Source organism: Daktulosphaira vitifoliae, unplaced genomic scaffold (genome assembly GCF_025091365.1).
Source record: "Daktulosphaira vitifoliae isolate Bord-2020 unplaced genomic scaffold, ASM2509136v1 Scaffold_3, whole genome shotgun sequence".
NCBI classification, from domain to species: domain Eukaryota; kingdom Metazoa; phylum Arthropoda; class Insecta; order Hemiptera; family Phylloxeridae; genus Daktulosphaira; species Daktulosphaira vitifoliae.
Window position 1 is genome coordinate 43,682,790 of NW_026099574.1, and position 15,352 is coordinate 43,698,141.

Genomic DNA, 15,352 nt, shown 5'->3' on the forward strand with positions numbered 1-15,352 from the left:
GGTATTGTTAGTGTCATTATCATGATACGGCGACGAGTATGACAAACTCCTATTGTCTTTGATACCGTGTTATGCCCACCAAAGGTTTTTTGTTTTACATTTGCTTGTTTTTCTCGACAACCCAAAATGGACAACGGGGTTACCGCAATGTAAATATCATCCTTTAAACAACCGGTTACAATTAAATTATTAGGTACGCATGCTCTCGCGTGTCGCTGATTAACTATTTCTTGTTGTTATCGTATGGCTTACATTTCTATTCTTTGTTTAAAATGACTAGGACGATGCCAAAAATAAAATGGCGACAATTATTATATAATAACAATATAATATTATGATTTAACTACCGTTTAGCAATGAAATAAAATTAAGTTGTTTACATCATATTTACAAAAAAAATTTTTACGGGTTTCGTGTACAAAGGGTTTTTTTTTTTTATAGAATGTTTAGCGATTACCATTTAATCACATGACACTTCAGCTGTTCTCTTCGTCAAATCTAGCGGCGACGGCGGTAGAGGTAAAGAAGCCTCTGTTGATTTTATGTCCGAATGAGGGGGCGATCGGCTGTATTTGGCATATTGCTGTTCTGGGGGAGGCGAAGAGGTACTCTTAAAAGACAAGTCGATTGGATATTCTTGTTCGACAGCGACACCACCCGGTGCTGGACTGGATAACATGAGATCACCACCAGTAGCGGAACGGTTGGCGTACCAACCCGCCGTAGCCATTGAAAGTGTCAGACCTCCGCCGAAAGGTGTAAGGCCCGGCCGAGTGACAGACAACGGGTAGTACGGCGAATGAAAACCAGATACGCGAGGGTTGAGAACGGTGGTCGGGCTAACGGATAGTCGGACGCGTTTAGCATCGCTGGACGTGGATGACGAAGGCGACGGAGCCATGTCGGGAGGATTCGGCGATGGGCTATGCCGGCGCACTGGACTGGCCTTGCACGACCCGTCTTCATCGTCATGCATGTACGAACCTCCGGAATCGTCAGACGCCGAACACTTTTCACGTTTCACCCATGCCGCGTCACCGGCCGTTCGGCAAGACGCGTCGTCTTGTGCCATGAGCGCGGCACCATAACCGTTAAGCCGGGCCTGCAGGAACTTGTCGGTGGCGAGGAAATGATGTCCGGGGTGCATCAAACCGGCTTGGTATAGGGGCGACCCGTTAAAACCACCGGGCATGTTGAGAGAAGGGGGCCGATGGTGGCCATGAGTGGCCGCAGCCGCTGCTGCATTTTGATCTTGAAGGAGACAATGGATCTTAAACCAGTTAGATCGGCGACCGTACCTGGATCCACTCTTTGACATGCCCACCAATAGGCATTTCCGGAGTCGGCACGCTTTGCACGATGTCCGGTTTTTTTTGTTGATGACGCACTCGCCATTGTTCTTGCATTCCGAAATGGAACTCAAATTGTTGTAGGTTCGGCCGAAAAAAGACTGTAAAACAAACAAACAAACAGCACGTTAGTTACTGAGAACAGTGACACCGCGCTGTTCGGTCAAACAGCTAATTAGGAGGGTGTCCAGGAGGTGTGCAGACGCGGTGAACGGGGTGTTATGATGCGACCGAGAGTAACGCGAATGAGAAAATGTGCGCGCAATGTAAGGGAACTGCACGTGAAAACCGTGTCGAGGGAACACAACACGGAGTTTTGTACGGCGAGGCTCGTGTTACGGTGTAGGTGATGCGTGAGTGCGTGGTCAAGTATAATCATATTATATGAATGGATCCGTGGCGTTTAGCCGGAAAATACGGTCGCGAGATCATGTGCACATGTAATATAAGGGCGTGTCCGGTGTGTGTGTACAGCTCGGAGCTACGATCCACCGCGTCGCCGAGACACTGACATTATTCCCACGACCGTGCACACGATATATAATATGATTTCGACTCGGGCCGCGTTATTAAAAACGATAGATCACACGAGACGATACACACAAGCGTACGCGTCTATAATAATATTATGCAGACCGAGATGTCTTCGTGGCGAAACGCACATAGAATGTAGTGCGGCCGCCTCCATCGATCCGTATCTAAACACTAATGAGTCATATATACACACACATATATGTAAAGCGAGGGCGGCTGGACGCTGCGTACCGCATAAATCATGTCCAGTGGTATTCCTCCGAGATCTGTGAATGAAACGACAGGTAACGTGTCCGACGTTTAATCTACACCAGCGCGTTATCAATAACAAACCGCTACAATGGCGGCGGCACCCCGAGCTATCTATAGACGAAAAATCAACGGGACCATAATATACGTTATCATTGTTACCGTGGAGCATATTGCGCGTTTAGAGTTGGGAAATTTCACGCCTGTATCATTATGGTAACCTGTCGATGACGAGTTCGTAGAGTTCACGTATCTTTGTGAAAACTATTAACATGGCGCAGACAGAATAACACGTATCGAACTTGTCGACTTTTGTCAGGCATTAGGTGGTGTCGTATGAGACGACAATGACAACAATTCCTAATCGGTTGTATTTTATTTTTTATTAAATATCACTCCGGAAACGGTGAAATTTTAAGCTACTAATAATTCAACGAATATTAAAAAACCAACGGAAACGGGTTCAATAAAATCATTGGATGCTCGTAAAACAATAAAAAATGTCATTTGTTGCTAAGTGATGCGCTCGGGATATAAAATGTTGGCCGTTACAGCGCATACTACAAATTTAACGACACGATCCGCAGGTTCCAAGAAAGAAGACGATCGATGTCACGACGGTGATGTGTAGTGCTAATAGCTCGGTTTGCACAGATAGACAATTAGTTAGTGGCAATAGTTAGGTCGTTGTCATTAAAGTGAGCGTAACGATATATACATGAGATTTTATACATGAAACCAATATGTTTTCTTCTACCGTTTGTTATTTTTTCAATCGGACGGTTTGACATTTATCTCACGTACGAGCGCGCGCGACCGCGGACACACAAAGATGTAGGCGAAGGATGCCGTCACATTCCATAACCCGCTGCGGGCCACACAACATAACTAGATCGTCCTGCCGAGAACCGGTCGCTAAGTCGTCGGATGAGCGCACTCTAATTCCTTCGTCACAATTTATCATTGTGAATTATCATTGCCTGACGCATATAGTCTCAAATGGACTGCAAGAAAAAACATTTTCGTTTCACGCAATTGTTTCAAATATTATCGTATTTAAACGCATTATTTATAAATGATCAAATTTGTTCTTCGAAAATAGAATAATAGTTTGTGAAAATTGCTTAAGTGAAATTCATTATAAGCGATTTTTTAAACATTCGAGCGTTTAAGTTTCCCCAATTAAACGGTTTATTTATCTTCTTAGTAAAACGAGTGAGATGTCTTATCACGAAAATTCATACAAATACCTCCATTATGTTAACTCCCGATAGTATTATTATAGTTGTTCGGCAAACATTTTCAGTTGTCAAATGTTATTATAACATAATTTACTCGAACTTTTGATACGTTTAAATTAATTACCGAGTAGTATATAATATCTTAATTTATCGAAGACACGCAAAGACGAGACAAGAGGAAAAATAAAATTCCTATTTTATTTTTTTATACCTTTGCGTACGTGACAAGTACAGTGGTTAGTAATTAGCGTTTTCCTTACATTTCATACGCACACATGTATCAGAATTATGGATGACTTCTTTCTATTGTTTATGTGTTTATTTACCGTTCAATAATAATGTATATAATTAAAAAAAAAAACTTATAAACTATAAACGGAGATGTTTGTATAAAATAAAATACTCACTTTACAGCCCTCGCAGGTGAATGCTCCGAAGTGGAAGCCGGCGGCCGGTTCTCCACAAACTTTACACTGTTGGTTCATCTATAAAGTAAAAAAAATAATAATATTTATTACATATTACGTGAAATATAGGCGACAGGGGCTTAAATATTAATGATGGGCACGACCTCGTCGAATTATAGGATGTTTTTTTTGCTTAATATATATATATTATAACACTGTAATACATTAAAACGATTTGGTCAAGGATATCTACACTGATGTGTAGGTAACCCAAAAAAATCACTGGTATGTGACATTAACATATTATTTTAATATTTAAAAAGAACTACTACTCGGTAGTTACGTATCGAGGAATGTATGGCTTTGCCTGGATCTATGTTATATTTTTTTCGTACTAAGTAATTGTTCTAGAATTAGTTTCTATGAATGCGCAACCGCAGTGAAGACGATTTCGCGTCATGCCAACTAATCGAGATTAATATCCGTCGACCAGGTGTGTGTGTATTTTTGTTTTAACGACTCGTTTCCCGGTATATCAGCGAGTCAATGTGTACATCTAAACTTACTGCACGCGTACAGTGTGTATATTTATTTATCGCTTTATTATTTTACATTTCTTAAGCATGCCATGTGCGTAGCGGATGTTCCAGTGGTAATCAATAAAGCGGTGCGCATGTATTTATATGATCATCGTTGCCCCAAGTCACGAAATAATTATCAGACGCGTTCGACATGCTACCGAGCCACTGTAGATGAGCAAGCGGCGGCAGCAGTGCTGTTGTGGTTTTCGACTGTAAATCTACAGAAAAGGCTTACTTTTGGTCACTGTCGCGATACATTGTTATCAGAGCCGAGGATCTATGTGCGTGGCCATATTTATGGTAATATCACAGGTAGCGAGATTCCACGTGAAATTTAGTGGAGTCGCATGTCGTAAGCGTGGTACGTGTTTACGGCCTACTGAAGAATTCCAACAGAGTTCCAGGGACTTTGAGATTGTCATAAGGCCTATAGATCTCTCAAGAACATTACGGTGCTGTAGAGACCACCGAGTTAGTACCGAAAACCGCGAGTTTTTTTATCGATCTTCAAAATCGGTTTACGTGACGCAACGTGTGATAAAATTAATACGTTATGCTCACGCATTTTCCAACTGCTACCGGACGATATCGTTTAATATGGTTAACCGAGTTTAATTAAACTTTGTACGCGCGATCTGAGCAAAGAATAATGTAAAAAAATAATATATCTGATCGGCGACTGACCAACACCGTACCCGGTGGGCGTACGTCGTGGGCCGCCGACCGGTATACGCTCTTCTCTGGCGCGAAACAGACCCAACACACTGTACTGTGGTGTTGTCTTCACTGCCGCGGCAGCCCACCCAACGTAACAACAATAACAACAACAGTAACATTCAAAACGATTCGGGCGCTACCGAAATACGACCGTTTCCAAACGGTTGTGGCAATTAACTTGCACGGCAATCCTAACAATCTGTAAATGCTCACTGGACATTCTCGAATGACTGATTAGTAGAGTAAAAAATTTACCTAATCGCTAGCCATTCGTCAACAACTGTCGGTAGACAGAGGCCCTTTTGGCTGTACAGCCAAAAGGGGTTAAGCACGTGTACGGCTTGCTCGGAATATACTGTTTTTCGACACGCCGATTCTCGGATGTTTCAGCGCGTGTCTATAAAAAATTGATGCTGGTGGAAAATGGGACCGGTTTGCTGATTTGGCCGGCTTCCTAATTCAGTAGCGGACGGCCACACTAATACTCTTCTTCTTTTTCACCTACGTGCGCATATCATCGGATTTCATTTGGTATGAATAATGTAAATTACTATTTATTTACACACTTGGCTTATAATTAAGATTATATTTTTATGAATAGGCATTTATATAATGTGTCATAAAACGTAGGAGCCAGAACGCTAGTCGTTTGAAACTTTTCAAAATATAACCAATCACTCTTGCGTATACCGAGGTCAAATATGGTACTCAGCTTCCTGATCCTCTTCAATTTATTATCGCCACAATAAAAGCGTTACATAAATAACGTAGTAATAGTATTATTTAAATTGTGACAGTTGACTTTCTACGTTTGAATATACGAATTAACAAACATTCCGAATTTTTTAACATTGACCAGCCCGTTCGGCGGTGGTCATTAATTATGGACTGTAAGAAATTCGACTACAAACTTATTTAACATATAATACTTTAAGACAAACATATTTCCTAGTATCTTTTATAGTTTTATCTAGTTTTTCTCGTGTTCATGACAGGAAATTTGACACCGCGCCTAACCGGATCAACGTTTAAGAAGAATAATATTTAATACACTAAATGTTATTCTAATTTTATAATAAAACATTTTGTAAAACTAAATAGTCGCATTCTACAAAAAACCTGTATGACATTCTACTTGACTTTCATCGTAGGCTTTGCTGCTCGTTTGGATTTCTTCTTTTATATCTGACGGTTTTACATATTATTATTTTTGTTATTGTGGTCTGCGGACAAGTTTTACACGAGTTCATAATTAAGAGCGATGGCCATTACCGGTTGACTTTATTGTAAATGAAAACCACAAAAACTGTTATGCGCGCTGATTTAATTTAAGTTTTAATTGGTCTCTAAATACCACAGTCCCTTATAGTAATGCGTGTACCAGATGACGTATAAAATCCAAGTACTCTACTCGCGCTACATTAACTCTTTACGGTTAAGTCCAAGCGGCAAACTTGAGAAAATGCGTCTGCGTACATCGCAACGGTTGTTGCAGAATAGCTATTTGTATTTCTGATGCGTTCGCACCTAAAGCAGATTGTTTGGCAATCGACCAAACGGTTTTCATGCCATCAACCGCGTGGCAGCTGCTCGCCAGTAGCCCGAAACTTAATCAAAGTCATCCGCTTAATCCCTCAAACAATATTAACTCTCTGTCTCTCTCTTCAAAATACTTCCTTATGTAAGCGTCACTTCTTTTTGTCATTGACAAATTAACCGTAAACATGTACACCTAGTCCTATGTGCTGTGTTGACCCTATGCCGACTAGTGTCTCGAGAAGTTCTTTTTAACTATCCCCTATGCGTGTTACGAGTATGATCATTAATATTGTGCTAGGAGACGTGTTTTGCAAAACCACTTCAGTCGTCGTCGGCTTTTTTAACAGTGTGAAAGGGATGATGCGTGTCGTACGGTTCATTGTTCTGTGACGCTCATGCACAAGGTAATGTCGAGACCATATTATTATTACTATTATTGTTGTTATTATAATGATTAAGAAAGAAAAAAACAACTGCATCGGCACTTGAGATCTTATATAAACAATCTGTCACTCAGCGGTGACGATGGCGACACGATGACTACTACAAGAAAAAATATACATAATGTCATCTAATATTCAGACAACTGCTCAAGGGCCGATGAGAACTTCTCGGACAACGGCCGTTATCGCGGTTCTCCTTCCACTACGGTGGATTTTTGTTATTTTTTCTTATAGTTTATATTCAAATGCGTGTGAACGACAATGCAAAATTATTATAAAAAATTATCTCATTGATGAACTTTAAAAAATATCGCCATTGAATAACGTCTTTTCTGTATGTTAATAGCATTGCAGTTCTGAACAGTAACACGACCAATTTATTTCCTTTTTAAGACTGATGCTTTGATTTAGCGTTTATCATACGACAGCGCGTTGCTGCCGTGATTCTATCATGACAGTAGTGCACAACAGTGATGGATCAATATGCTGCAGTAACATTTTTTAATGTAATAAATAGAATGCACCGTGACTAAGCGTTTCGTTGACCAATTAAATTTTATGATGGTTACTTTTGCGACAAAAAGTCATAATAATAAAATCTAAATAACGGCACAGTGTCGTATGTGTCTGACTGATGCGTGTCCTTTGGTCCTTTGATGACAGTAGTCCAACCGATCCGCATGACAATGATCGATGCTGGTGTTTGCGCGCTAACAATAATACACGAAGCAGATGAGATTAACGTTACTGTTGTCAATTTTTTCTTTTTGTCCGCTTTAAAAAGTATTTCTCTCCAGGAGAATTATTATCATCAACCAAACGCAATAAACGGTTACCGAGTTGAAAAGGATTCCACGTTCGGCATCATATTGTTACACTCGCATATGGAGAATATATAACAAGACCGATTCAGAAGTGTATAATATTCTTTTGCATCATTAGGCACTGGGCGGTGCACAATAGGAGAGCATTTAGATTTCCGTCAAAACGGTAGCGGCCCGGATAAGAAGCTGGTATAATAATGATGATGGTAAAAAAATGTATACGGTTACGTTTATATGGCATTGCATATACCGCGAAACGTTTTGCTCTGTGATTAATGATTTGATATTATTTTGTTCTTTTTCGTTCATGGGGTCGTAAGCACCCGAGACCGTCTACCGTGTCGCATTTAAATTAGACACCTCGATAATATAAATGGATATAACGTTTCAAAACACATTTAGGGTAAGTGTAGCGAGCTGCGACTGCTGCTAAGTACTCGTGAGTGTAAAGAATGCACAATCATGTACATGATATTTTTTTCAAGATGATAATCGTTTACCTATGAAGAGCCACTCCGGTCACAATCATTGAGTTCTGTTTGAAATATTTTGTTGGAAGTGGCTGTAATATTTGAAATCGCGGAAAATATGACTAATCGTTAGTCATATTTTACTGCAAACTGAACAAAATGATTAAATAATTTTTTTAACCAAGGAAATGCGTCGTTTTCGGATAAGTAACGGATTGTACGGAGGAGTATAAAATTGTCATTGCTATTTCGTCTTTGTAAAACTCGTGATTATCTTGTTGCAGGTAATAAAATACAATATTTAAATGAAAAACAACGTCAAAAACGCTGACTAAACCGCACGCTTTAGATTATATTGCAGATATTACACAAATGTTAGATTAATAGCTCTCGTCAAATTATGTACACGTGCGGCAATTTGGTTTCGGTTAAATTTTGTCATATTGCGACAACAATTCACTAGTAAAAAATGTACGTAGGCATTTTTTTTTTCCTATAATTATTGTAATCTATACTTATGGGCGTCGCCACTCGGTGTAGTAACGAGTCGTGTTTATCTTCCATAGTTTGGTATTATTATTACTCGGCGCAATTGTGTGTGTGTGTGTGTGTGTGTAAAACTCTATTGTAGATCTTATTTGACACATTGTGCATCGAAAGCAAACTAGAGGACGAGTCTCGCACAGAAAACAATGCACGCGTTGATGGTCCATATAAAACAAGCCTGATGTTAATGAAACCGGTCCATTGTGCCATGTAATATCAATGGAAACGTTATGACGTGCCGTTTATGCAAATCACAAGTTTATTTTGTGTTAAACGGACAAAAAAAAGTAAGGACTATAACCAACTCACTAATAATATACCGATACATATTGACACGTTTTCAATGTTCTAACGCCTTCGGATAAAACTTAATTAACGATTTTCATGAAATTTTTTTAGCCTCGTTGAATCGCATGAACATTGTTTTCCTCGTGTCGGATTCTACGATGGATACTCAAACTGGTTTCGATGGGTTAGGAAATTCCAAAACAAATTAAATGATACCATTAATGGCGATGATGTGCTGTACCGCGTCCAACACTTGTGCAATTTCAACTTGAACGATCATTATTGATACGCACAAGTTTGTTTTTATTGCAGTGTGTATTCTTTGCGGGCGATGTGGGTCACCTTGAAAATCATCATAACATTGATACACACGCGTCATAGAAGAGGCGCATCTGAAAAGTGGGTGCGAGCAAAGCAGCGGGTCTTAATGGTCGGATATCGTGATGTCCATTAGCAAGTAATTGTGAAATATCCGGTATTCATTAGTCTGAGCTATTATTATTACCATTATTATTGTATTAGAGTGTAAAGCGAGTACAAATAGTAATACTGCCGGCGAGTGCGCTACACGTAGTGTTACTTTCCGTTGTTCTTTTTTATTATTATTCTTTTTTTGTTTTTTCCGTGTAACCGCTGTCGGCTGCTTCTCCTCGGCGGCTCACGGGTACAACACACGGTGTAATATAATCCACTCATCCCAGCACGCGTCATCAATGAACCCAGCGAACGGTCGTGGAGACCTTTTCTATGGTGCGTCGAAAAAGAAATCTCTATTGTATCGACACCGAAAACGGTTGTCGATTAAAATCGTCGACTTGAGATTAAAGCGCACTCGCCATTATGTTTTAAAACCAGATTTTTAAAAAATCTTTAAGTGCGTTCGCTCATTTTCCAATTGAGTTTCGTATTTGCGAATTGGTCAGTTAACGATTATTGTGTATCATTAAATCTATGTGCCACTATAATTTGCATATTAAGCGATCAATGTAATTTGTAATTATACCCACGATAGCCTTGTTTTAGCCGCAACCGAGTTATTGATGGAGCTCGTTTTACTGCTGCGAGATGCGTTAGTTTGCATGATTGTTTTTCTTGTGCTTGTCGCTCATAAAACTACATTATATACTCGTGTGACCGCGGCCGCGATAAATATTTTTACTCGGTCGCATACAATAGATTCGTCTTTTTTAGTTACATAATTGAAACAATTACTGCCTATTTATAGAGCTATACAAGACCTTCTTTCAAACGTTTCGTAATATATATATATATATATGTTATTTTACAATAGCCATAGAAATCAAAGTATGGAGATACTTTTTCTACAATTATTCTGTTATAAGTATATCGAGAGATATTAAATTGAAATCTATGCGATACCGTCAGTTGAAGCGGTCGTTTTAAAAATCACTCGGTGTAATTAAAAATGTAAGAGGAGCAGGGAAAGAACTCAATGCAAACGAAAACCTCACACGAAGATCGTAGACCGGACATGCATCATGTACAGAGGACGCGTCCTGCCGTATTAGTGCAATAATAACATACCATATAATAGTCTATAATTTAATAAATTATTAATTAATAATCGATGGATCCGCGCAATAGCGTACCTGCACACGGTGTTTTCATTTTAGACCGATTAATCGATGATCGAGCGTGGGCGTGTACCACATTGCCGGGTCGCGATCGGGTTATAACTAAATTAATTAAAAAATATTCCGTACTCATATTTTATATCGTTATAATTACCGCTGCTGCTGCCGCCGCTATCGAGTTTATAAATCGATATATTGTTATTAGTCTATTAACGGCCGTGTGTATGGAAATATTTCAAAGTAATGTACACATAAGCTTTACGCCCATTCCGTGTTCGCGCTGGATCTTCGTGATCCGTTCGCCCACACAAGTGATCATCGCGATCCCAAACATATCCTATTACAAGCAAATACCGATAAATAATTCTATAACTCAGTGCTATTTTTCATCGACGTTTCCAACAGAGATATTTCAAACATGTGATAGTTGTAAGAATGTCCTTATAATAACATAACCATTGCTAACGTTCCAAAAAACTTAATAAAATCTCATAAATATAAAAACATGGCATTTTAAAGAAAAAAAACTCGATTTTTAGAAAAACTTTACTGTGACGAAAATTCAATCGAACAGCAAACGTCAATAAAATAGCAAATTCTACAGGATGCCGAGATTATTTACTGAGAGACTTGAACGATTAGTGCGAATTGAAAATGTATAATTCGACTGCGATTTTTATAAGTATTTTTTTTTTTTTTTTGGGTTTTAACGAGAATTTATTAAAAAGAGTCACAGCACCGATGAGAAGAAAGTAAATTGTTAATGGCAAGAACTGATAAGATATTTAATTTTAATTTAAATATTAATCGGCAAACACCGACTTGTACGATGCACGCAATACTACATCATTAAAGATATTTAATTTGTCGCTGTATATGAACCCAAAGACATGCATTGCAGTTGTAAAACGCGATTAAACTAGTTACACTTGCATTTCGCGATAAACATTTTAGTCTAATTACTTTATTGATGCATTCAAATGAGAAGTTAAAACGATACCTGCACGATAATAGTTTGTACTGCAGTGATATAAAAAAATTAATTTACATACCCGTCGCGAGCGTTTAAGTCTCTGTTAGCACTAAGTTTGAATCGAATGTAATTTATTCCATTAATAATAAAGAAACATTTATTTATTTGCCAAAAAATGTTTCGTTCAATTTTTAAAGATTCAAAGATATTATATTTTAAGAAGTGAATTTTCTTGTAAGCAGAAAAGTAATTTGCATTTTTTACTTACATTTTGTGTTAATTAAACGTGTTAGCATATCCAATCGTAATAAATGCCTGAAATTCTATTGGCTGCCTTCAAAACAAATGTCAAGAGCTGAAAGCCTCTGCTAGCATGTCGATGAGCGTAAAACAATATCGCACAGTATAAAAAACAACTTCACTTAAACAATAGACAGTGTTATAATGTACGATCGAACAAGTACAAATTTCGTACAGTATTTAGTAACCTTTTAAATTTCCGGTCGAGATTCCAATAAATTTTAGCGAATTCGAAAAATAGTCAGTTCGAATAAGCCGGTCGGCGATCAACGCGATGCAACGACGAAAACGTGGACTATCCGGAGCGCCTGCCGGCTTGCACTGGCGAATCTGGTTTATTTTAGGGGGCCAATGCGTTTCGACCGACGGGGGCTACCGGAGTGGTGGCAACTGTAAGGCGCGGCTTTGGTCCACCAATGGCAATGCGCCGAGGGAGTCCCCACTAGGTTCGATGTACAGCCTACTCCGACAGACGCTCGTTTCGGCAGCTGACAGCAACAGCCCATACATTGCGGTCACGCCATCGTATCTACAACCGCATCGACGTTTAAATCATAATGATAATATTGAATAAATATATTGTTTTTTAAAACGCAATTGTATGTATAGAAGTACATCGAATTCATATTAGAATGTAATTTGATCTATTCATCATTTGAGTTTGATTGAAAAATTTGAAAGCCTGCAAATGCGGTTTTTGAGAATACTAAATCGAGAGTTGGTATAGACCTGAGCATTATTGATTCTAAAAATAATTTTAAAAACCTTTACGAACGCCGGAAAGTCACTGATAATTTTCGAGTCTACATAATTTATTTATTTATTTATTTACGTCCGAAGGCAGGACAGTGTACAAAAAATTCAATATATAGTTAACTTAAGATTACGATTAAGTAAAATAAAAAAGATTTTTAAACGTAACGACAACGTTTGCTAATAAATATAAAGGTAATACATTATTAAAAAAAACAAAAAAGATAACGCGTATAATTATAAATTACAATTCAAACATAAATGACGAAGCTTAGACTCAGAATTTTAGTTAAAGTCGAAGCTATCGAGGCTGTTGCGACCCGAAGCATACGACTTTTGGGTTCATTAAAACTATATGATTGACAGTGGAATGACTGATAAAATAACAGTTTTTGATCTCGTATAAAAAGTCGGAAATGACAAATCAATTTTTTCAAGTATTTCGGGACATTGAATATTATTATATAAAATTTTAAGAATAAAAGATGTATCATTAAATTTACGTCTGGAGGAGAGTGAGTGTAGACCAAAGTCATTGCAAGTTCCTCTGTGGAACAATTAATTAAAAACTTATAAGATAAATATGTCAAGAAGTAAGATTGTACATTATCTAAACGGCTAATGTTCGGATAATGATAAATAGTATAAAAAATTAATTATTGACAGTTCCTTTTAATGTCCCTGCTGTTTTTTCAGGATTACTCCAACATTTTATGTTTCTTTTTCATTGTCAAATTTATAGTTGAAATACTACTGTTGGATACACATCGATATGCTGTCGCGAAATTGTGTTGTGCTTATTTAGGCTATCGTTGTGCTACATCGAGTTGTTGTCGGTCTTCTCTCTATGTCACCATTGTCGCCACCATCTTAACGCTTCTTCTGTTATAAGCTCTATGGCGCTTGTGAGTCAGCAGTTTTGTTGTAAAAGTAAAATATCACCTTTGCGATTGTCGTACCCTGTGCGCTCAATTTATCGCCGTTGGGTCTATATATTTTCTGAGATACATCAAAATACAGTTCACAACATATTGTACACGTTGGTCAACCACTTGCATTTAATTTCAGTTGATCCTTTCAATATTCAACATTATCATCCGTCATTTAAACTAGTCGGTAAGTATAATGCTTGTTCATCTTCTCTCTTAGACTTACACACTTTTATAATTTATTATTTGTTTATATCAGCGTCATTGTGACATTAGTATTAAGGGTCCCCCCTAACCACATTGGTGTATATAAAATTTTATGATATTTGTATAATACATTTAATTGTTATAATTATATAATGTAATATTCATTTTACATTCATTCATACAGTGCACACACCTTATTCCTTATCTTCGACATAGCCAAAGACTTAAAACAAAATTAAACCACCAACGTTAACGAACCCGCGTGAATACAACTACATTATATCGTAAATTAAAAGAGAATAATAAAATTAGTAAAATACTAAAACAATAATTTTTCCCACATTAGTTTAGGCATATTAATAGTTTATTTGAATTTCATTAAATTTTATGTAATATAAAAGTAATATTTGATTTTTGTATGATTACAATTTTAGTATTAAGTATTTATTTTTTTACTACTCGTCTTATTTAGGATATTATTTGAATAGAAAAATAGATAATTATCCATCACTTCTTTAAAGAAGTGATCAATCGTCTTAATTGTTAAAAATGTATTTCGTCGGATTACTCATAAATTTTGCTTTTTAAATGGATCACTTTTTTATAGAAATCATAATAATTCGCAAACTTAAATTACGGGTTGAATTTTTATTTATATTTTTATATTATCAAAACGTTTCTCTGTGAATTTTATGCCCTGAAGTAACAAATATACATAATAATTATAATTTATAATAGAAATTATTTGCAGAACAATAGCTGTGCTAAATTTTTTAACACAGCTTGCATCTATGCATCTGCTTACAAATCATTATTAAGTTATTTACAATAAAGTTAATGTTTACATTTATTTAAAAATAGAATCCCGAAAATTATTTAAACTTTAAATTACCGAGTCTAATACGTCGATAGAATTAAGAATTTTACGAAATAGCCATTAAAAAGCTATAAGAGACGATTATTACTGACGAAACAATGAAAACTATACTTATATTTGATGAAACATCTAATAGCAGAGCCAATAACCGAAGTAATTAAAATTAATTATTTTAATGGTAATTTGTAAATGGATTATTAAGTCGTAACAAAGGTTATTAAAATTTCGTTTAAGTCATCAAAAATTTCGAGTTATTTTTAACGATAATTTAAAATATTTTTTTGTTGTGTGCCAGTTGATGAGTCTTGTTATTAATAGCAAGTAAATCTAAATATTTATAGTATGATCAATAATTACCGCGTAGGGGCGGTATTATTTCAACACGGAAAAAACCGGGGGAAAAGGATATCGTCGCTTACGCGAGTAAAAAGCTGTCGGATACGCAAAAACCTTATGCTGCTGTCGAGCGCGAATGTCTAGCGATCATATGGGCAACCGATAAATTTAGGTCATACTTAGAGTACGCCCCT

General features: G+C 37.2%; 1 protein-coding gene across 1 annotated transcript; it reads right to left on the minus strand.

The window, feature by feature from the left end:
* Window positions 1–362: 362 nt before the first annotated feature.
* On the minus strand, window positions 363–12,393 carry LOC126901031 (zygotic gap protein knirps-like). The gene is made up of 3 exons (XM_050677156.1): window positions 12,025–12,393; window positions 3,781–3,858; window positions 363–1,450 (listed from the first exon to the last, which is right to left on the minus strand). Exons 2-3 carry the CDS (start codon window positions 3,856–3,858, stop codon window positions 461–463), a joined length of 1,068 nt encoding a protein of 355 aa, XP_050533113.1. The 5' UTR covers window positions 12,025–12,393; the 3' UTR covers window positions 363–460.
* Window positions 12,394–15,352: the final 2,959 nt, after the last annotated feature.

Excerpts from the sequence above, each read along its gene's own strand:
- LOC126901031 (XM_050677156.1), bottom strand. The coding sequence starts at position 3,858 with ATGAACCAACAGTGTAAAGTTTGTGGAGAACCGGCCGCCGGCTTCCAC. Across the intron at positions 1,451-3,780 it reads TCACCTGCGAGGGCTGTAAA|TCTTTTTTCGGCCGAACCTA; the intron begins GTGAGTATTTTA and ends TTTGTTTTACAG.